Source organism: Protopterus annectens, chromosome 11.part0 (assembly GCF_019279795.1).
Source record: "Protopterus annectens isolate FY-2018-M chromosome 11.part0, PAN1.0, whole genome shotgun sequence".
Classification (NCBI taxonomy): domain Eukaryota; kingdom Metazoa; phylum Chordata; order Ceratodontiformes; family Protopteridae; genus Protopterus; species Protopterus annectens.
Window position 1 is genome coordinate 376,987,076 of NC_056745.1, and position 24,112 is coordinate 377,011,187.

General features: G+C 40.9%; 1 protein-coding gene across 1 annotated transcript in view; it reads right to left on the reverse strand.

The window, feature by feature from the left end:
- The window catches only part of TMTC3 (transmembrane O-mannosyltransferase targeting cadherins 3), a gene marked incomplete in the record, with an annotated part of 998,858 nt that overhangs the window by 444,549 nt on the left and 530,197 nt on the right, over positions 1-24,112 (reverse strand). Inside the window, 1 exon segment of the mRNA XM_044087864.1 lies at positions 7,655-7,775. Within this exon segment, the coding sequence (XP_043943799.1) occupies positions 7,655-7,775 (121 nt within the window).

A 24,112-nucleotide genomic window follows, 5' to 3' on the forward strand; every position in this document is an offset into this window, starting at 1 on the left:
GTCCAAAGAATGCAGAATTTTCTCACCCTTGTTCTGTGGATTTGGGTAAAAGGTAGGCAAGTGAATGGTTTGATTGAGGGCCACACTGGACACCACCTTAGGCATAAATGTAAGGTTTGTCCTCAGAGAAACCCTGTCTGGATGAAAAATGATGAAAGGTTCCACAGCCATGAGTGCTTGTAACTCTGAGACTCGCCTTGCAGAGGTTATGGCTAGGAGTAGAGCTGTTTTCCAGGATAAGAATTTAATATCCGCTGTTGATGCTGGCTCGAAAGGAGGCAGTGTGAGTTTTTCCAAAACATAATTGAGGTCTCAGGCTGGAATTGGTGCTCTCCTTGGAGGCCTAATGTTTTTGGCCCCTCTGAGGTACTGCCTTATTAAAGGATGATAATGTGCCGAAATGGCAGAGGCATGAATCTTAACTGATGAGAAAGGAAGGCCTTTGTTCAGCATCTCAGTTAGGTATTGTAAAATGTGAGGAATATTTGGCACAGATGTGTCAATGCCTTGTTCCTGGTTCCAAGCACAGAATCTCTTCCATTTTTCTGCATAAATTTTTCTGGTACTGGGCCTCCTGGCCTCCAAGATAACATCCATAACAGCTTTTGAAAGAGGAGTTTTCTGAATGGCTACATTATCCGCCATGCTGCCAGATTTAAGGTCCTGAGTTGGCTGTGCAGGATCTGATTGTTTTGTTGGGTCAGCAAGTGAGAAGTTTGAGGCAATATCCATGCTGGACCTTGAGACAAGCACTTTAGGATTGGGTACCAGTGCTGGCGTGGCCAGTCTGGTGCAATCAGAATCATTTTTGGCTTCTCTTGTCTGACCTTTAGGAGTACTCTGGGAAGGAGAGGCAGAGGGGGAAAAGCATATACTGTTAGATTTTTCCAGCTGAATGATGGGGCGTCCACTTTCCATGCTTGCTTGTGGTAAATCCTTGTGCAAAATCTCTGCAATTGACAGTTGTGAGGGGGGGGCAAATAGATCTATGTCTGGGCATCCCCATTTCCTTATTATCATCCTGAAGACTTGTAGATCCAGTTTCCATTTGTGGGGATCCATGAGGTTTCTGCTTAGTTCGTCTGCCAGAGTATTTGTTTTTCCTGGCAGGAATTGTGCTTGTAGGTGAACTTGAAAAGCCAATGCTGTGTCCCATAAAGTCATTGCTTGTCTGCAGAGGGGGTAAGAATGAGTACCTCCCTGCTTGTTTATGTACCACATGACCGTAGTGTTGTCTGTCTTTATCAGTAATTGTCCTGGATGAAGCAGGTCCTTGAAAGCTGTCAGGGCATTTTGAACAGCTAGCATCTCTTTTTGATTGATGTGAAGATGCATCTGGTTTGCAGGCCATGTGCCCTGAATACACTTTCCTGCCATATGGGCCCCCCAGGCATAATCTGATGCATCCGTTGTCAGTGTCTGTCTGGCTGTGGGTAAACTGAATGGCAGACCCTTGTTGTGGTGACAGGCTTCTACCCACCATCGAAACTCCTGTTGTAGACAGGGAATGAGTGCAATTACTGTCTCCAGGCTGTGGCAATGCTGAGCCCAAACACTTTTCAGATACCATTGTAGTTTCCTCATATGCAGTCTGGCATATAGAATTAGTAGAATGCAGGATGCCATGAAACCCAAGGCCTGCAGGATTTTCCTTGCAGATAAGTGGGTTTTTGTTGACAATTTCTTGAAGTAAGTAGTCAGTTGTTTTTGCTTGTCTGGCATGAGATAAGCCATCTAGGCAGTTGTATTTAAGCTTGCACCCAGGAATATTATCTCTTGAGAGGGTGCTAGTTTTGATTTCTTTTCGTTTACTGTGTACCCTAGGCCATTTAGTAATCTTTTTACAAACGCCAGATGCTGCAGAAGAGTGTCTTTGTTCTCTGCTTGAATTAGGCGGTCATCCAAGTAGGGATATATTTTAATTCCTTTTTGTCTGCAAAACGCAATTACTGGTGCCAGGCATTTTGTAAAGACCCTGGGCGCAGTAGATAAGCCAAACGGCAGTGCAGAGAATTGGTAATGCATTGAGCCAGCTATGAATCTGAGGTATCTTCTGCAAGATTGTCTGACTGGGACATGCAGGTATGCCTCTTTTAGGTCCAAAGTTACGAGCCAAGCCCTCTTGCCCAGCATGGGCAGTTGCTGCTAAAGAGTCAACATCTTGAATTTTGGAACTTCCAGAAACGTATTTAGTATAGACAGGTCCAGAAATGGTCTCCAGGTTTTGTCCTTCCTGGGTACTAGAAAACGTCTGGAGTAAAATCCTTGCCCCTGCTCTTGTTGTGGTACTTGCTGAATGGCCCTCATTGTCCATGAGGGCTGTAATTTGTTTTTATGCCTCTGCCCATTGATTGTGTGGCAGGTCGGGCATGCCCTTTGACCTTGGTAGAGTGTGAAAATGGAACCTGTAGCCTTGGGACACTATGTTCAGAACCCATTTGTCTTGGGTAACCATTTGCCAATTTGATGAAAAAAGTGCTAGTTTTCCCCCTAAGGGGGCTGTCAAAAGAAAACTGCTTGGAACTGGTAGAGGAAAGTCATTGGGACTGTTTCCTGTAAGGCTGTGATATGTCTTCTCCGCTTTTGGAGGTAGGAGCACCCCCCTCCATTGTTTAGGTCTGTATGAGCCTTGGGGTTGAGATCTGCCTCTGGGGCGTCTGTATCTGCCTCTTTGTGGTCTGTCTGAGACTGGAAAGGACCAATTTTTAGAAAGCCAGCTCCTGCTAAACCTGGGTGGCTGCACCTGTAAGAAATCCTTTACTGTCTGCATGGATTTTGCTTTATCCTCCATTTTTTTCAACACCTCTTCTACATTAATACCAAACAAAGTATCATGCTGTAATGGTGCATCTAATAATTTTGCTTTAACATGATCAGGCAGATTTTGTTTCTTTAACCAAGCATGCCTTCTAATAACAGAACCTGTAACAGCGGCCCTGCAAGAGGCCTCCAGAGAATCATAACCACATTGCAAAGTATGCTTTCCCACTTGTTCAGTTACATGCAATAAATCCTGCAATTCTTTGTTCTCTGAACATTCAGTATTTGTCAACATTTTTTGTTTAAGTAGTGACATTAAATATTGCTGATATTTAAGCATATGAAATTGACAATTTAAAGCCCTTACAGCCAGGGTTGCAGAAGTGTAAACTTTTTCCCCCCATCTGTCTAGAGCCCTAGAATCCCTATCAGAGGGGACAGGATTTTTTGCAGTGGAAGCTTTAACCCCCTTGGGACCCTGAGATATAGTTTCTGGGTCTGCTGCGGGGTTTTTAAATAGGAATTTATGAGAATCCAGAACCCTGTAGTATCTGTCTGGCTTAGCAGGTGCAGGGGGTAAAGAGTCAGGGGACAGTCCGGACTCTGAAAATACATCATCTACAATGTCTAGAACAGGTGGAGTAGCTAGGGGTCTGTGCTGAGGAAGAAGCAGGAATTCTCTGAGCCTTTTCTTAGACTCAGAATAATCTTGGCTCTCCCAGAGGAAATGCTCCCTCATAGTATGCAGTGTTTCCCCAAAAGAACAGTCCTCAGGAGGAGAGGCTGACGGAAAGGATTCTTCAGCATCAGAATCCTCATAGGGAAGCATGGGGTAAAATCCTGTTCAGAAGAGGAATCAGAGGAAATAGAAACCTGATCAGAAGAATCATACTCTGTCGCTTGCCTAGTCCTCTTATCAGGAGGGGGATGGGAGCCCGTGATCAAAGTAATTAGGTCTTCGGCCACTTTGAGCATCTGTTTTTAGGCATGGAAGTCTGAATAGGAGACTGCTGTACTGGTTTCTTTGTCTTTAGTGCTTTAGTCTTTGTCTTCGAAGCTGAAGATGGCTTAACATATAGTTGTGTCGGTCTGAAGACACCTTCAGAAGCCGATGCCTGCTCAGTGGCTCCAGACCCATCTGAGGGATTGATTTCCGAGTGTCCAATAAACTGAGTTTCCAGAGGCCCAGTCGGCTCCACGTGGGAGTCGCTAGCGGCCTGTGGATCTGAGGTAGCGGGCGCCAGGGGCTGCGAAAGTGCCTCACTGAGAACCGGCGACTGGCCTAGAAGAGGCTTTGTCGGTTCTGGACCTCGGATGCCTATCCTTGTCCTTGTCATTGCGTTTTTTGTAAACTCCGGTTGTCGGCTGTTCCGCCGGCATTATATAATTAAATTGTCGGCCAAAGTAATGAAATGCAAAATCAAACTGACGCTTGATAGTGCGTTGGTTGAATCTAGCACAAAACCGACAGCTAGCAAAGTTGTGATCAGGGCCTAGGCAAGGAATACAGTAAGAGTGAAAATCCTTATGAGGTATTTGCTTCCCACAAGAAATACAATCGTTAACTTTTTCTGACATCGGTCTGGAGCAAGAAAAAAGTTTCCCCAACGAGGTACTTAGCTTTAATGAAGACTTCGGTTCTGAAATTCAGATTTGAAAATCTCAGGAGTCAGCCGACCGGCACTTGCAAACTGCTTTTGCCACGGCAAGAAAGACTGAAGAAAATGGCATCGGCTGCATCTTTTATATCCCTGGCGCACTGACGTCAGGGAAGAGGTGACAGCAACAGACGCCGGACCTAGACTTTTGAATTCTGGCTGACTGTGGGTAGCCTGCCAGCAGGATAGCCCAAGAGTAATGACTGCAACAGTGAAACACGATGAACATCAGACTCGTCTTCAGTAGGGTTTGTGGACTGCCAGTCACCCCTCTGCCTTAGGATTTCGAGTATCTCTGCAAATGAAATATCCTCAGAGGGGGACCCTTCTGATTCATCCAAGTCAGTATCAGATGTTAGGGACTCCTGAGGGGAATCTACATACTTCCTTTTACAAACTCTCTTCCTGGGAACCTCATCAGTGGGAGCTTCTGGTGAGGTCTCGGAAGAGCAAGGGCCACACAATGGAGCTTCCTGAGGGTCTGGGTCTCTACGCTTGGCCAGGATCTGTGAAGCAGAAGCAGACACAGGGGCTTTAGGGGAAGAAGAAGCCAGACCTGAGGTCGAGGATGTCTTAACTCTCCTCATGGCATCGAAGGCACCCCTGCTCCGACGCTAGGGAACCGATGGATCTGAGGAAACAGTCGATACCCCTGGCACCATGATAGTTGGCTCCGAGCCACAGATAGGAGCCAAGCTCATCCATGTCAAAGCCCCGAGAGGCAGAGTCAGAACCAACAAGTCGGTCCGACTATCCTCTCTGGAAACTACCAGAGAGTGTCGGCTCCTAGAGTCCTCGATCGGCACCAAGGATGTCGGAGTGAACGGTGCTGAAGACACTGGAGCAGACGTCCGCTCCGAAGGTTCCACAATCAACAAGTCTGACTCCTCTGGCTCTGAAGGACCAGAATGGCTCGGAGGAAGAAAAGTTGTAGCTGGTAAGTTGGGTCGGGGCCGATAAAAGTTTTGCAAAGGCCGGTGCCTGTAACAGCTTCTGCACCACACGATCCACATCCAGATCATAAAGGCTAATAGAGGACTGAGATGAACGGACTGAAGGTGGTACCAATTGTAGTAAAGGACTCTTAGGAATTTCAGATACTGGTTCCAGGACTGGGGACCGAATCTGAAAAGTTAAGACCATCTGTTCCGATGTCTGTGGAGCCGAAGTCGAAGATTTCTTTCATTTTTTTGTCTAAGAAGTCTTAGAAGGCTTTGAAGACTTACTGGATCCATCTTGGTCACTCAAAGCTTTTTGAAAGGAGGGTTTCAACAAGCCTCATTCTATTAATTTCCTCTTTCTCTCCTGTAGGACTCTGGAGGAGAAAGAATGGCATATGGAGCATCATGTAAATGCAAAGCTCCTAAACAGTACACACCATTGACATGGCTGTCAGTTACAGACATTTTTTGGCCACATTTAGGGCACTTTTTAAAGCCTGACTTGGGATGCTTATCTTGGTCAGCCATTATTGTATCCAACAGAGAATTACTGTCAACTATGAAAAAAAGTTTCAACAGTAAGTCAACAATCAAAAGCCTTTTAGAAAATTCAGAATAAGTCACACACACATACAAAAATTATCTAAATATTAATGTGACAGAGACTGTCTAAACCACACAGTTTTAAATGCTAAGCAGACTATACTGAAAGAAAAAGATAGCTGCTATATAACTCACACATAACTTATCTAAACATATCAAACACACTAATTAAATAAAGTCTTTTATAGACCGTGACAAAAGGTCACGGCTATGCACACTCTAAATAGCTATAAGAGCTTCATAAAACTATCTAAAACTACCTAAAACAATCTAGTTATTAATATAAGAAAGAAATATTCAAAAAAATTAATTTTACTGGTCCGAGCTAACAAGAACCTCCGATCTGTTGCAGCGGAAAACTAGATCTGAGGTAAATCTATGTGCATCATGGGATAGGGACTTGGCCTCGAGCTAATTGAAGACCTCGAACTTTGTAGTAGACCGACTCGTAGCTGAGGGATCTTCTCCGAACCCATCAGTAAGAATGAATGGTGAGATAGAACAACTTCACATCATGTTTTTACAATCCCTCTCTATTGGAGTAGCACTTAATACACATACTCACTTTTGAATACATACAACATTGTTCAAAGAAACACATACAAAGAAAGCTAAAAAAATGCATTCCAAAATATAAAACCTCAGAGTGTGCCGAGCAGGAGGAGGTTAATGGACCTACATTGCTGTAAGGCCTGTACATTTAAATTAACATACACAAAAGCAATCAGTTAAACAGAGGAACGATTAAACAACAGTAAAATGAAAAATTTAAAATCAAAACAATGGAATTAAAATGAAAAATGAGAAAAAGCATAAAGACTGAAGTGCTAAAAGCTGTGTGATTTAAACAGCATCTCTGTGACATCTGCTCCGCAAATGACTGGTTAAGAAAAGAACCCGAGTCCTAAAGACGGAATGATCTTTGATATCTCTAACACTGGATTAACTGAACACCAGACAGCTGGAGTTGTACAGAAAAGGATGCTTCTGTACTTCCAGTGTAGAGTCTACAAACTTAAACAGTAGGTGCACCTACACTTTGAAAGCACAGGATTTCAGCACTAACAACTTTTGAAAGGTACCATATAAGTGAAGGGCATACATATGGGAAGAAGTTTGGGTATGGCACAAAGAACAGGAGTGTGGTACCCTTCAGGAGCAGAAATACAGACTTGGAAAGGGAAGCAAATATTCATATTTTTGCAAACTTATTTATTCCATTAATGGTATCATCTGACATTCTTTGTTCCTTAGTGATTTTTCTCTACACTGCTGACTACACTAACATTAATAGCCACAGCTCTTTTGAAACACCACGAAAAAAACGTAAGTAGCATCAGATAAGTAAAAGATCATGAGAGTCTACATTTATGTTGTACTATTTTGACTTGAACTTGCAGTTTTCTCTGACAGCCTGTGCTACTCGCATGACCACAACAGTACTACTTTATTGAAGAAAAAAGAAGGCAGGCTGTGACCAATGAAAACACTGTGTAAAAACCCCAGTGGTATAGCACAGACTGAACTGTAGCCATCCCCAATGGTATGCCTAAACAATATGCAATGAATTTGTATTCATCCATGTTTTACTACTAACAGAATTTATACAAGGCTTTGTCTTTTTAATATGTTACACTGGAAACTTTGTTCTAATGAAGCATGCAAGTCAAAGATAACATGATATTATTATACCTTTAAGGCAGACATAAACAAGGTGTATTCCGACTGCCAGTCCCAATTCCTGTGCACAGTTTTTATGGCATGAGACAGAAACACAAATGCTAGGCAAATCCATGATAACTTCTTTAGGCAGCTTAATTAAAAATGAGGTGGAGAAAGACAAAACAATAAAACTCAGGTTAGAAGAAAAACATTTCTGCAAAATTCTACATTTTAGCACTAACAGTATTAATATCAATTTTAAAGCTTATTATACAGTTCTAAAACCAAACAATGCAAAACAGCACAAATTCTGGACTTCTGTGTTCATCCAAGAACTGCTTAAATATTGTTAATAAGAGACAGCAAAGTACAAAAAAAAATACTAGCAGCTATTGGGGGGTGCTTGTCAAGAAGGACAGCCCAGCTCAGTGGTGTAGAGATATAAATATAAATTCCTGACTATGACTACAGTTTGAACAGCAACTCAGGTGCTGGAAAACATGGGTGGTGGGGGAGGGGGGTGACAGATGTGGACTCAGTCTTGAGGAAGGATCTGTGGTCCTAAGTCAGTCAAATGCCACTATGCACGAAGAAAAATGCAGTGCTATGAAATGGCATGAGCTTGGCTGTCCTAACTTGGTGACCAAAGCACTTTTACGAATGGATGAAAGCCCATGTATGAGGAGTTCACAGGATGTTTGAGATTAAGCAGGTGCTCATGTCAGCCACAAGGAATAATGCTAGGGCTGTTTTACAATTGCGCTCAGTGACAAGATGCTGGTGAAAGTGCACAGCTTATAATGATGCCTACACAATAGACCATCTAGCTGGTTGTCAGCACTGTGCTGGGGATACCCAGTAGTGAGAGATAAACTGGGCCTAAGACTGACAGGGTAAGCTTTGATGGGCAGCAGGTACTTGGGGTGAAAGCATACAGAAAAAAAAATACTGACAGTGATGATCATTTCACTGGTATCAAAGTATAAAATTATATTTTAACAAGAAAATCAGAGGGTCTCCAAAGGTCACCCTCCTCTCATCACTGATTAGTGCAAAAAAAAATGTTTGAAAGTCATCCAATCAAAGGCTACACTAGACATCACATTGGTTCCAAAAAAATCTCTCTTCTCGCAGCTTTTTACAGCATCAAAATAAAACTTTAGGTTCAACAAAACCATACTGTGTAATGTATAACTTTTAACACAATAAACTGCTATAACAATGTTTTGCAGTTTGGTATTTTTTTAAAAGTAGTTTTGCTGAAATATTAATAGGAATAATTAAAATAATGAACACTTGCAATATCAAATTCCCATAACAAGAAAAGTAAGCACATGATCACATTACATTATTTTACTGTCTAAACACAACTAACCTGCCTGCAATGGATCTGGGTTGCCTGACTGAAACCAGTTTGGATTTATTTACTTTTATTCTGAACATGTGGGTGGACTGGAATGCAAGGGCTCCTATCAGCCACAACTAAATTATGAAAACTAAAACTGAGGAACAAAGTGTGTGGTAGGAACAATAAAATAAAATATACTTCCAAGAAAATCAGCAGCTGACCAACAAAAGAGATACTAGGCAAACTTAGACCCATGTAAAACTAGGAAACATTTACTATAAATATGCATCTAAACTCAAGCAAACATTTGCAGTTTCACACCACTATATTATAAACTGTGACAAAGTTAGTGATACAAATACAGAAAAGTAAAGGGAGCTAGTATGGGAAACCACACATAATGGAGGGATGTTAGCAAAAGTCACATTCATACTGAAGCAGAGAATAGACGATTCAAAAGCAGACATGAACTACACAGACAACAGCTGCAATAGTTAATACTCCAAACACATCCTAAAAAATGTTGGAATGCAGCAAATCCAATATTGGACATTATTCCTGGCTTTGACAGTAACACAGGATAATACTTTGCAACTGCTTTTACATCTAAAGTTTGGAATCCTGAAACAAAATTGAAGTTACACAGTTAAACAAGAGACAGCTTGTGGGGACATGTACAAACAGGGTGGATTTGAGTGGCAGGTCATGATTAACACTGATAATTTTATAAATTAGAGTGTTGCTATAATCAAAAAGCACATGTTCTGAAGAGCGGTCTTGCCAAAATCTACAATAATGCTCTTTTCTGGGAGCAAGGACCCTAAAATCATTGTTTTATATAAGAATGTATATAGTTTGTAACATCTGTAGTTGCACTTTTCTTAATTTTTGATGAAGTTAAAAGTTGAAGACTATAGGTAAGACCCCCTAGAATTATCAACATTTTTTTCTGATTAAGAAATGTTGCACTGCTGAAGTTTTGCTCTGTATACAACTGACATACCTATTACAAAAGGAAGAGGTGCCCAACCCAGTTTCAACAAATCTGAAAGACTGTACACAGTGATGAGATACTCCAGTTAGACAGAACTAAAGAGGTCCTAACTATTGTGCCAAAAAACAGTTCTTTTATTTTACTATTACCTGTTCCCTGATGTTAAGAAAGGACAGCAATGAGGAGATATCTTCATAAAGATGGGTTTAATAGTTTTTGAGGATGAATCAGACCTGGTAATGACCACACTATTAGCATGTATTAACTTCACACATTGCACAATGGCATGAGTACAAGTGCAGTTATAAAGAAGAAAACAATTACAAACCGTTTTATTTTTCATGTGCTATACATGAATGGTTTCCTTTTTGACAATTATTATTCACTTCAACATTACACAGACTGCTCAAGTTTTATCTTCCCTGGAATTTCAGTCTTCCTGAACATTATTCTGTATGCATTGTTCCCATAAACTCCATTTATTTCTATGAAGTTTGCTCCTTCCTTTTTCTAAAGGTCCCACCTCCAACTATTTTATTCAACATTCAATAAATCAGTTACAGTTTGTTTAGATTTTGGTTTCCATTTTCTTGTAAGTGCTTTTTTAGCAGCCATCAGAATTAAACACAGTAGAGCCTTACTATGTCTATGCAATTTTATTAACTATATGTCAACTCAGAAGAATGACTTTCTTAGTTATGATAACTTGCCCCCAACATTTCTGACAAATTACCCTGTAGGGATTTTTTTTTCTTTTTAAATCTGCAAACTTGATACACACACACACACACACACACACACACACACACACACACACACACACACACACACACACACACAAAACCTGGAAAAAACAGGAAATTGTTAAGAATGATGTAATGTGAAGCAGCACTGTTATCAATTTAAGGAGAATCAGACGGCATTTAACATTTTGTCTTGAGAACATCCAACTCACCACTCTGCCTGTGTCTGTATGTAAGTAGGATCTTAGACTTTAGTGTTTCTCTTAGAAATAGCTAGGAATTAGGAAGATTAGACTAAGTGTTCTTCTGTGTTGATGTCAGAACTATTCTACTGTATTATTTTAAGCATTTTCCTGTGATCTCTGAACTCTTGACTAGCACCGTGCAGTAAGAAGTACTGTCTTGTGTTATTATTTATTATTAAATATTTTAAACATTTCAATTGCGGCTGTTTTGTATAGAGATAATTTAAGCTCTAAGAGTACATTGCATGTATTTAGTGATATTGTACAAAGCCACTCCAATAAACTTGAGGTTCAGTCACACTTACCATTTGGATAATAATATTGCACAGTATAACTGGACACCCTTTCATAAGGGTCTTTTGGTAGCTGATAAATATTAGTGGATGGTGGCAAGTGGTACTACTGTATAATCTGGGTAAAAGGGGCACAGCTGGAGACCCTGTGCCAGCCTTTCCCAGGAGTGTCTATGTGGTTGTATATAACTCTTATCTCAAAGCAAGTGAGTGAGTGTGTGTGTATGTGTGTGTGTGTGCGTGTGTGTGTGTGTGTGTGTGTGTGAGCTACTTGGGCAGAGACACAAAGCACTGGTTGGACAGAGGGTGCTGGAGGTTTTAGCTTGCCCACTAGGCTGAGATCTGGACCCTATAGCTGTGCCAGTGGGGAGTCTTATTGGGGACCTGGAGAGAAAGGGAGAAACCAGCCACAGACTGACTGTGATCTCTGTGTGCTCTTAAGGGAAACTGTACTTTACTGTGTGTGTATTTATTATCCTTTCCCTATATGGACGTCCCTCACTGGTGCTAGTGGTGAGGATTGAGGCTCCTTGATTGCTGGGTCAGTGCACAGGCATCACAAAACTTTTTTCCTTTTTCATGTGCTATACATGAATGGTTTCCTTTATGACAAATATTATTCACTTCAACATTACACAGAATGCTCAAGTCCTAACTTCCCTGGAATTTCAATCTTCCTGAACATTATTCTGTATGCATAGTTCTCATAAACTCCATTTATTTCTATGAAGTTTGCTCCTTCCTTTTTCTAAAGGTCCCACCTCCAACTATTTTATGCAGCATTCAATAAATCAGTTACAGCTTGTTTAGATTTTGGTTTTGATTTTCTTGTAAATGCTTTTTTTAGCAGCCATCAGAATTAAACACAGTAGAACCTTACTATGTTTATTTAATTTTGTTAACTATATCTCAACTCAGAAGAATGATTTGCTTAGTTACAATAACTTGCCTCCAACATTTCTGACAAATTACCCTGCAGGGAGTTTTTTTTTTTTAAATCTACCAACTTAATATACGCATACACACACACACATATATATATAGGTTCATATGTAGGTTCATAGACAGGTAACAGGCTATCGGCCCAAGGGCCTACGTAAGCCTAGCCAACAAGGTTCCCTGGCTTACGCCACTCAAGAAAGTCATTCTCCTGTGCCACTGTCGAGCAGAGACACAGAATTGATCCCCAGGGTGCATTTCCTATTTCCCATCCACTTATCAAGATTTTTTTTGAAGAGTGCTAATGAAGAAATTTACTTGACATAGATGGGTAGCCTGTTCCAGAGTATGGGAAGTCTCTGGGACAGGAATCTATCCCTCCAGCATGTCCTGTTTATTGTGGTGACAAGGTTTAGGTCCCTAGAGCATGTAGCTCGGAGGTATTGGGATTTCTTTAGGTGTAGCATGTCCAACAGCTCTAGGTTTGACATAGCTTTATATGTTAGGCAGATATCACCTCGGAGTAGGCGATATGCTACGGAGTAAAGCTGGAGTTTTTTGAGGCGGTCAGTGTAGGGCATTTGTTTGAGGTCAGTAATCCTCTTTGTGAGATACTTCTGTGGCCTTTCCAGCTGCTGCAGATGTCTTGTGAGGTACATTCCTAAAAGGGCGTTGTACTCTATTATAATGGGTCTAATGAGAGTAGAGGGGAACAATGACTTCTTTTTTCATGGATAAGAACCCTTTTATGATGAGGTGTGCCACGTAGAAGGACTTCCTGACTACTGTGGCGATGTGACTATCAAAGGAGAGACTACTGTCCACCTGGGTTCCAAGGTCTCATCACTCATTCAGTGTTAAGTAGATTACTGCTATATACATATATATATATATATATATATATATATACACACACACACACATACACACACATACATTACGCACATATATATATATATATATATATATATATATATATATATATATACATATACACGCACATATATACACACATACATATGCATATATATTTAATAATATTTACTGAAATAAAATATAATTGTAAAAATTTAGTACAAAGAATATTCACTGGTTACCTTCAAAATAAATGAATACTTGTTCAGAATTTCTGAAGTCCTTTGTCTTATTAATACAGTATCCGTGTTTAGACAAAGTGTGCAGAACCTTCTTCCACTTGTTTGTTGGTTCTGGAAAGAATACAGGAAGATCAATGGACTGGTTCAAAGTGAACTCTGAGGTGATTTTTGGCACAAAGAAGGGTTGTCTCAAATCTTTGTGAAAGATGAGAGAGCTGAATCACCGTAAGTGCTTGCAACTCAGACACTCATCTTTCAAAAGTCAGATCAAGTAAATGTTTCCATGATAAGAACTTCAAATCCACCTCAGGAATTCAAATCAACCTCATGAGCTGGTTGAAAAGGTTTACAGAAAAAAGTTAAGATACTACGGAGGAACCAGAGGAAGCACCTGTTTTCTGCATGGCCGAATGTGTAAAAGATAAAAAAGAAAAGGGAGATCTATACTCAAAACAGGCAGAAATAGTAGAGAGATGAATCTTAATGGAACAGTAAGAAATTCCAGAAAATAATTACTCACAGAAATGCTGAAGAACCAAAGTATCTTGGTTCATTCTATGGCAACAGTCAGAAAATCTTTGCCACTTACCACATATTTTCTAGCAGCAGGAATTTTAGCTTCCATTAACACCTGATGCCTACAAGGTATTAGAATTCTATTATTCAGGATGTGAGCTGAAGAACATGCAGGTTGGGGAGGATCACACAGAGTGCAAGTAAAATCTATCCTGTGAGGAAGCTTTTGGTAAACACCCTTGGTCATTTTCAAATAAAGGGAGAAAGACCGTTGTCTGCGTCAAAACAAGGTTAGCAGTAAAACTCCTGGAAAGTCCTTTTGGACCTTTAAAAGAACTTTGGTTATCAGACAAGCATACAGGAACATCCCCATCCACAGGCATCTGTCTTTCAGGCCTTTCTGCAAGAAGTCCTGGAGCAGAGCTTCCTTAACAGTCTGGTTGAAATGGAGGCAAACAAATTTACTTGAGGAGTTCCCCACTCACAGATGATTTCCTGGGGAAAAAAAAAACAGGATATAATCTCCATTCACTGAAGTCTGATGTGGTCCTGCTCAACCTGTCTGCCATAAAATTCGGCTCTGACAGAATGAACATAGCCTATAGGGACAGAATGAATTGTCGGGTCAGTTCTCAGGTTAACACTGCTAATATTCAAAAGGGGAACGATCTAGTCCACCATTGTTTCTTTATGTACCACATGACAGTGGTGTTGTCTGTGATGATTAACAGAGGTCCTGGACTCCAGAGATGGTTAAGTGATTTAAGAGAATGTAATAATGTCATTTTTTATTGACATTCATGTGCTTTTTTCCTGCTGGTTGCATAGACTCTGTACATTCACCTCTACAAAAACTAATGCAAAGTACATATGTGTAAGTAAACTTAGCAGTAGATATTACAATGACCACTGCTGCAGTAGCCCAAGCTATATGGGTTATTATCCTACTAAGGATACAACAAATTACCATCTTCCAAAGCTTCATGGCACCTTCCATGCCCAAACTGTTAGTTTGATCTAAGATGACTAAAAAATAGGTTTGGGCGACAAGCCCTTCAATGTTTTCATGCCAACTGGGAAAGGGAGACTAAGCCTTGACAAACCATTGCTAAGAACATTAAAAAGCAAATGTTCATAGGACGATACTAGGCTATTGGCCCGGAGACCCTTATAAACCTAGCCAAGAATTTCATCCATGTTCCCACAAAGTCAGTACCTGTATTCCCAGTGTAGCAGGGACTCAGGTGGTATCCCAGGGGTATATATTCTGTTTCCCATCCAGTAGTCCAGGTTGCTCTGTCCACACCCTGGCATAAAAAAAGAGAGAGAGGGAACAGCTACAGAAACAGTAATCATTTGAGCGTCTACTGTTATGGTAAGTTTACTTACACAGATGTCCAATATTCATTATATTGATTACCACTGTATTAGCCTAAGATATATGGGTGGATTACCATAGCTTACAGCAAATGAGAGGAAGAAGGATAAGGGTCCAGAAGCCTCAGGAGAATGGTCCTAGCAAAGCCAACTGGAGACCTTGAGAAAGAATCTACTTTCTAATGCTTTGTAAAAGTATGCAAAGAGGACCAAATTGCTGCTTCTAGAAAACTTCTAAAATCTAGAATCCACCCTTTCGAAGAGCCAAACATGAAGTCAAGGCCTTGTTAGAGTGTGCCCTGATCCTACCTAAAATTGGATTATGGTGCTGGGTATATATATATATATATATATATATATATATATATATAAAAAAAAAAAAAAAAGGTAACAGCATCAGACAACCATCTGGAGATGGTCTGGTTTGACACAGTTTGTCTTTTTTTCTTACCTTCATAAGAAATGAATAACTGATCAGAGTTTCTAAAAGTTTTAGCTTTGTCAAGATATCGGAGTTGTTTGTGGACATTCAGAGTACGTAGAACAGTCTCTCTCATGTTTTTAGGTTCAGGAAAGAAGACAAGGAGGTGAATAGTTTGGCTCTTTCTAAAATCAGATACTACTTTAGGGATAAATGAAAGATTAGTTCTCAAAGAACACCTACATTTGTGGAAAACTAAATAAGGTTACCCCACCAAAACAGCTTGTAACTCAAGACATTCTTCTTGCAGAAATCAATGCACTTAGCAAAAATGTTTTCCATGTTAAGAACCTCAAATCAACCTGATGAGCTGGCTCAGATGGAGGAACAGTTATTTTGTTCAAAATTAATTTAAGATCACAAGGAGCCGCCACCTGTTTTCTAGGAGGCCTGGTATACAATGCCCCTTTCAAAAGCATTTTAATATGCAAGTGGAATGAATGGTGAGGATCTACGGGATGAAACACTGAAATGGCAGACAAGAGCACCTTGATCGAGGAACAAAAACAGGCCCTAGGATAATAACTCGCATAAAGATTGTAGTACCAAAGAAATACTATCCTTCAAAAGCTCTGGTTTTTGCCTTGGCACTAACTGGAAAGTCTTTTTTCATTTGCTAACATATGCTTTGCTAGTAGCAGGTTTCTTTGCCACCTTTAATACTTGGTGCACATCCTTGAGAAAAGCTGCATAAAAGGTATTAAAACTCTGTTATTCAGTCAGTTAAATGAAATTGTTTTAGGTTGGGGTCTTATCAGAACCCCTCCCCCCATCTTGTAGGCTCAGACTGTGTGGAAACTTGTGGCAATTAACCTTGGACATTTCCAAAAGAAGGGAGAACCACCATTGCCTGTGCCAGATAGAAGTTACCACAATGATCCTGAGTATGAGTGGAAAAGCACATAGGGACATTCTTGCCCAAGGAAATGAAAATGCATCTGTTTTTCAGGCTTTCTTGCATGGAGTATAGAGTAGAATTTTGTCAGTTCATTGTTGTGAATGGAGGCAAACAGATCTATCTGAGGTGTTCTCCACAGCTGAATTAATTTCTGTATACACTCAATTCAATTTCCATTCATGAGGGTTTGTCCTGATCCTGTTCCGCTTGTCTGCCACAAAACTTTGCTGTGATGGGATACAAGATGCCTCAGACTGTGCTGAAAAACTATATGCCAGACTACCACGGCTAGTCTGCAGACAGGGTAAGATCTGGTTCTCCCTCATTTGTTTGTGCACCCCATTATTGTGATGTTGCTGTAACCACCTGTAATGGCCGTGAGGACCACAGATGACGGAAAAGGTTGAGAGCATTTATTACTGCCAACATCTCTTATGTTTGTGTGTTTTGGCCTGTCCTTTTTGTTCCACAGACCCTGCTCTTTTACTCCCACAGTTACTGCTTCCTAAGCCAAGTCTGAGGCATCTATACTTAAGAGAATGTGCAGGAGCCGGAAGAGAAAATGGGAGACCTGAGTTCAGATAAAACTGGTCTCTCCACCATGGGACTTCCCCTTTTACAAATCCCAAAACAAGAATCTAGAATGTTAGGGGGCACTGATGTTGGGACCATACTGGTTTTAGATGCCAATGAAGTTTTCTTTTGTGAAGTCTGGCCAGCAGAATCATAGAAATTATGGATGCTGTAAAGCCTAACATTCTGAGAATTTTCCTTGTTGAATCCTTTGTCAGAATGAAAAAAACTTGAACAGACCCAAATACAGATTTACTTTTTCATTTGGAAGAAAAGCTCTTTGAACTGAGAAATCTAGGAGAAACAAAAGGACAACAATTGTGGGAAGGAGTCAAGCAAGACTTTTGGAAATTCTCCTGAAACCAGAGTCTTGGAAGAAGATCACTCACCCAAGTGAGAGATCCCTGACACTATGAAAAAGACTCTGCAAAGATAAGCAAGTAATCTAAACACAGAAAATGTCAATACTTTTGCAGTCTGCAGTAGGATACCACTGTAGCTAGACACATTATGAATATCCTTGGACCAGCAGGTATTGAAATGGTAATTTAGAGAACTAAAAGTGTGATCTAGTTACAGAAAACCTTAAGAGACCTTTAAAATATGGTGCTATAGGAATGTGATGGGAATCCTTTAAAACAAAGGTCACTAAAAAACTTAAAGAGAATGAGAGGTAACAGGTCATAAAAAAAGAACATTTTGAACTTTAGAACTTTCACAAACTAGTTTAGAGAGATCTAAAACTGATCTCCATGATGCTTCTTTGGTAACAGAAGCATTCTTGAATAAAAACTTTTCTCCTTCTGAGAAAAAGGGACAACTTATGTTACCTCCATAGGTTCATAGGTTCATACTAGGCTATCTGCCCGAGGGCATTTACAAGCCTAGCCCATAGTTTTGTGGCTTACGCCACCCCTTTAGTATGGGGAACTATACCCATTATTTTGCTGTGCCTCTGTTGAGCAGTGACACTGAGGTAATCCCTGGGGTATATCTGCGATCTCCCATCCATTGGTCAAGATTTCTCTTGAACAAGGCCAGCGAGGTGCTCTGCCTCACATATACCGGGATTTTATTCCACAGCATAGGGAGTCTTTGGGTGATGAATCTATCCCTCCAGCACGCCCTATTAATAGCCGTGTCGAGGTTTAAGTCTCCCGCCTTGTGGCTCTGACGGATCTAGATTTTGAGGTGAAGCATATTCATCAAATCTGGGTTTGACATGGCCTTGTATGTTAGGCAAAGGTCACCTCTGAGCAAGCGTGCGACTGAATAGAGCTGGAGTTCTTTCAGTCGGGCAGCATAGGACAGATGTTTGAGACCCTTTATCCTTTTGGTGAGGAACTTTTGTGGCCTCTCCAGCTGCTGCAAGTGTCGGGTCAGATACATTCGAATGGGGCATTGTACTCAATCATTGGTCTGATGAGTGATGAGTATAGGAGACTATGACCTCCCTTGATCTAGATGAGAATCCCTTCATGATAAGGTGGGCAATGTAGAAGGTCTTCCTAACTACTTTAGCTACATGGGTGTCGAATGACAGACTACTATCAACCTGGGTCCCCAGGTCCCTGATAACTTCTTCTGTGCTCAGTGGATTGCCACCTATTTGGTAGCTAGGGGTAACCTTGTTTTTCCCGAAGGGTATGACTATGCATTTTTGGCATTTAACTTTAGGCCATGGCTCTGGCACCAGTTATCCGTTTCTGTGAGACCCTTCTGAAGGATATCTGTGTCAGATGTGTTTTCTACTATGGCCCAGTTTGCAGTCATCTGCAAACTTTGTCAGCCATAACCCTCCTGTGTTTGCTTGTACTTGGAAAAGTAGATGCCAAACAAGAGTGGGCCCAGGACTGAGCCCTGTGGTACACCACTTGTGACAGGCTTTGAGTCTGACATGGCGCCAGCAACTCTGACCCTGTGGGTTCTGTCACTCAGCCAGTTTGCAACCCATCTTGTGATGTATGGGTTAACATTTAAGCTGATGAGTTTTTCAATGATACCCGAGTGGGGTATTGTATCGAAGGCCTTTGCCAGATCGAGGTAGGCTGTATGGACTGCCTTTCCTCATCAATGGCTTTGGTGACTGTTTCAAAAAGTCAACCAAGTTTAGAAGGCATGATCTGCCTTTGACAAAGCCAAACTGGGATGGATCCAAAGTCTGCAAATTCCCTATGTCTTTATTTATGAGGTCCATTATGATCCTCTCCATGGCTTTGCAGATAAGGCTTGTCAAGCTAATGGGCCGGTAATTTCCAGGGTCGGTGGAGGCACCGCCTTTGGGAAGTGGGACCACAGTTGCAGTGCGCCACTCCCTGGGTACGTATCCAGAGGTAAGACTATGATTAAACAGCTGTCCTAGCTGTGGGTTTAATTCCTCGTTGAGTTCGTGGAGCACACAGCCGGGGACACCATCAGGTCCCATGGATGCTGTGTTTTTGCTTTGGAGAGAGCAGTTCTCACTTGGGTGTTGGAGATGTTTGGGGGCTGCAATCGTTTGGTATTGATATCTCTCCTTTTGGGGGTGGGGGGAGAGTTTGCACTGAACCTGTCAGCCAGTATGTTGGCAATGTCTGTAGGATCAGTAATCTTCACATCATTTTGAACTAGTTCTGAGCATATCTGGGAGTTTCCTCCCAGGTTTCTAACATAGCTAAAGAAGGCCTTATGATTGTCTTTTGAGTCTTTAGCTATTTTTCTCTCAAAATTTGCTTTGGATGATTTTATGAGAGCTCTTAGTTTTTTTACTTATAGTGATCAAGGGTGTCTTACCTTTTAAGGATTTTGCTCTATCTTGTAGTAGCTTCCTCCTTTTGTTGTAGAGTTTGTTTATGGCTGGGGTCCACCAGACTGGACACTTGCCTTTGGTACAAAGAGTCTTTGTTTTGCTTGGGATTGCCTTATCCATGCAGTCCTGCAGGTGCTGGTAGAAGGCATTTGTAAGTGATTCAGCGGCTTGAGTACTGTTTTCCACTGCTCGGGGCCTTAAAGGAGACCACACTAGTCTTTAGAAGTGTGAAGTCGGCTTTCGAGAAGTTCTTTACTGTGGTCTTTTTATTTCAGGTGGGGTGGGATGAGAACCTCCAGCGAGATTAGTTTGTGATCTGATCTCACCAGTGAGGGGTATACTTCGGTGTTGAACATTGTGCTCCCATGTTCGTGATGATGAGATCAAGTATGTTTTCTCCTCTTGTGGGGATGGTGACTAGTTGTTCCATGGCATTTGAGTTTATGAATTCCAGGAACTTTTGGGCTAGGGTGTTTGGGCTTGAGTAGTGTTCCCAGTCTATATTAGGGTAATTGAAGTCACCTAGTATGATGGTGTTTGGTGATACATTTATCCCCTCTAGTGTTTTCAGGAAGGCCATGTGAGGTTCCTGAGTTTGTGAGGGTGGCCTGTAACATGCTACAATTTGCAGAGCAGTCTTGCCTATGGTTAATTGCACCTGGATGGTCTCCGATGCATCGTGCGTTGCCACCAGTCTTGAGGTGTGGGTGTCTTTGATGAATATGGATACCCTCCTTTCTTGGTATTGTCCGGATTTTGGGGCGGAACGCATGATAAGAGGTAAAACCTGATAGTGCTGGGGTGCTCTCAGGAGCCTTGAACCAGGTTTCTGTCACTGCACAGACATCGATGTTCTCCATACTGAGAAGGGCCTCGAGTGCGTGCATTTTGAGATTTAGACTTCTGGCATTGAGCAGCATTACCCTTAGTTTTTTTCCTTTTTGTGTTCTAGGGTGGTAGGTTTAGAATTTGAGCCTTGCCTAAAAAGGCACTATGGGGTGGCAAGAGCCTTTGCCAATATCCGGAATCCCAGGGTGACAGGTGCAAGCCGTCCCTTGCAGCGTGGCTTGTCCAGCATGTCATCCCAGGCAGACAGACATTGATCCCCTTTGAATGACACCAGAGTTTAAGCCAATTGTTAAAGCTGATCATCTTATCTCTGTATTGTGGCATCATTCTTGGTGAAGGTAGGATACTGCTCAAGGTCAGGGTCATACCTGCCTGGGCTACATAATCAGAGAGCTCCTCAATGTCTCTTTTCATGTAGTCCAAGGAGGTACGTCTCAGGTCGTTTACACCAGCGTGGACAATGACTGAGTCGTATTTGTACCTGCTGTTGAGAGACCTGAGTGCTTGCGTTATGTGGCGGATTCTAGCGCCCGACAGGCAGCTTACTGTGACCTTCTCCTTACTCAGTCTGGTGAGCGGGACGTCAGTGTGTCTGACTATGGAGTCATCAATGACTAGTGTGTCTGGCATTGTGTTTGGCGTTAAGGGCTGTGACTGTTTGACACTCTGACTGTGAGGTCTATGTGTTGCAGGTGTTGTGTTCTGAGGTGGTGGTTGTTTGGGTGTCTGCTTTGGTGGCCTCTGCTGTTTTGGTAGATTTTTGATCAGAGCCGAGTATGTCTTTGTGTGTTTATGTGTATGATTTGAGGTTGTGATGGTACTATGTGAGACTGGGTCTATAGTGTGTGTGGTAACCTTCTCCTCCTGACTGGTCTTGCCAGTCCTATGTTGAGAGAGCTCAGCCTCCAGTTTGGCCATATAGTTGCATCTCCCGCATGTATTTGTGTTTTGTGGGAGGAGGAGAGGGTTGTCTGTGTACATGAGGCAATTGTAACATTGCCTCAATATTCCCAGGTTCACCAGCTGAGCAGGAGAGGACACTAGCGACTCAATAAGTTAGCAGATGCTGAATGACAGGATAGAAGTTTGATTTAGCGGATTATGATGAATCTCTTGAAAAGGAGGGAGAGATGCTTACTTTCCTCTGTATCCCTAACATAGCACTCATAGAACCCATTTGTCTGAGAAGATCTGATGTCAAAAGAGAAACAAGCAGACAGGTTTTAGAGAATATTTAATGACCTACAACACTGGACATTCTGTAGACAGTCATTCAGACATGGACTGTCCTTATTCCTGGGAAGCTTCTTTCTTTTTAGAGGCCCCTTGCCAGTGTTTTTTTTTTTTTAATCTGCTTGCCAGCAGCTTGCTATGCAAGCTCATTTTGCTTTGTATAAAATGGGGCAGAGGTAGATGTAAAACCCTTGACAAATCTGGAGAAGGGAGGCTGAAAAATCTGAGAAACTCTGAATCAGCTTCCCTTGTTCATTATACTTTTTCAGAACCTCCACAGCTGGTCCAAACATAACCTCTCTATTCAAAGAGAAGTTCAAAATTTCAGCTTTAACATCCTCAGGTAGGTTTTCAATATACAGCCAAGCAAACCTTCACAAAAGAGTTCCAGCAGCAGCAAGATGGCAAGACATCTCTGAAGGGCTTTGTGCCCAAACTATTTATTTTCTTCAGCTGTGCTCGAGCTGATAATGGTTTTGAGTGCATGGAAAATGTCCCTAAGCTTTAGAAGCTGTCCTGTTATTTTCTTTAGAGGATATAACCTATATAGCGAAGTGATCAAAAGATGAACATGTTTTGAATTCTGGCACTGTATGTCTGCTTTTATACCCTTGAACTCTAATGGTTGTACAGGTCCATGGAAGGTGCTCTAAAGCTTTGTAAGCTGGATGGACATCTGATCTTTGACAGGATGCATCCCATATACTATTGGTTACTTGCTTATGATTAAAAACATCTATAACATGTAACCAGGCAAGTGAAAACTGGTTACTTTCAACATGAAGGGGATCTAAAAAGTCCCTACTATAATAGAAAAATACAGACAGACTGGGTCTTAAATCAAGCAGCAATTTTACAAGATAGTTACATGACTATAATATTTATTATTATTAGGACTCACTCTAATAAGGTAAGAAAATCATATTGCAGAAATGGCAAAAACTTGATGAGAAAAAAATTTTAAATATATTAAAATAAATCCCAACATTAAACCTTTCTTAAACTACTGAATGGATTATAGCACTGAGTCAACTAAAGCTATAAAGCTACTCCTGATGACAATATTTCTTATAAACATACTGAAACCAGTTCTTAAAAGTAGACTCAGCATATTAAATGCAGCAAAGGTTGCTTATATATACATTACTATTAAGCAGCGGTGCGAACAGGAAAATTACTTTCAATCAATTCCTTTAAAAACATAAATGTTGCATCATATTTCTCCTAAACACTACAAATTTGCCCTTGGCAACCATAAAAGGGACAAACGACCTTATTTTAACCTTGTTACTAACACAACTTTCAGGAAATAGTGAACTTAACCCTGAAACAAATCCTTCCTTTAATTTTACAATTTAACTTCATATCAGTCGAAATACCTACAATTCCAAGCCTAAACACTTTGTCATCATCATAAATAAATGCAGTATTAATACAACAAACTGTCTCTACCTGAACTCGTCAGAGCAACACGACCCTACAATTCCTGTAGTTATAGAATCCTGCTTGGTTTACAGATCATCACAGTTTTGTGAAACCTAATAAAGAAAATAAAAAGTATAATGCCTCATTTGGCAACAGAGGTGGACTGAGATAACGTAGTGAAATACATAAATCTGTGCCCTACCCAACTTTCAAGTAGCAAAATAAACATTAAGCACAACTTGTTCAATTATGACTCAAACACCACATAATACTATTTATAGCTTCAAAATGTATACCAACACCCTAGGTCATAAAAAAATTATTGAAACTACTATAAAAAACAATTAAAAAACTGGCAAATATAAATTAAATCTGGACATAAGTACTGACTGCATCCCTGAATCATCTAATATTAACTGGTTCACATTACAAAAAATTAAACTTAATGATAGTCTTATCAACATTGTGCAATATCCTTTCTCCTATCAAGCTAGATTATATCCACTACATAGAGAAAGAAAAAAGGGAAGTATTATCCCTGGAACATTAACAAATTAAGACACCCATCAAATAAAATTTCGGGACAAAGACTGGAAAGACGAAGTCTGACCCCAACAACACACTGAAAAATAATGTAAGGCTTAGCACGAAATTCATTGTACAAGAATCGTTATTAATGCACCTAAAGC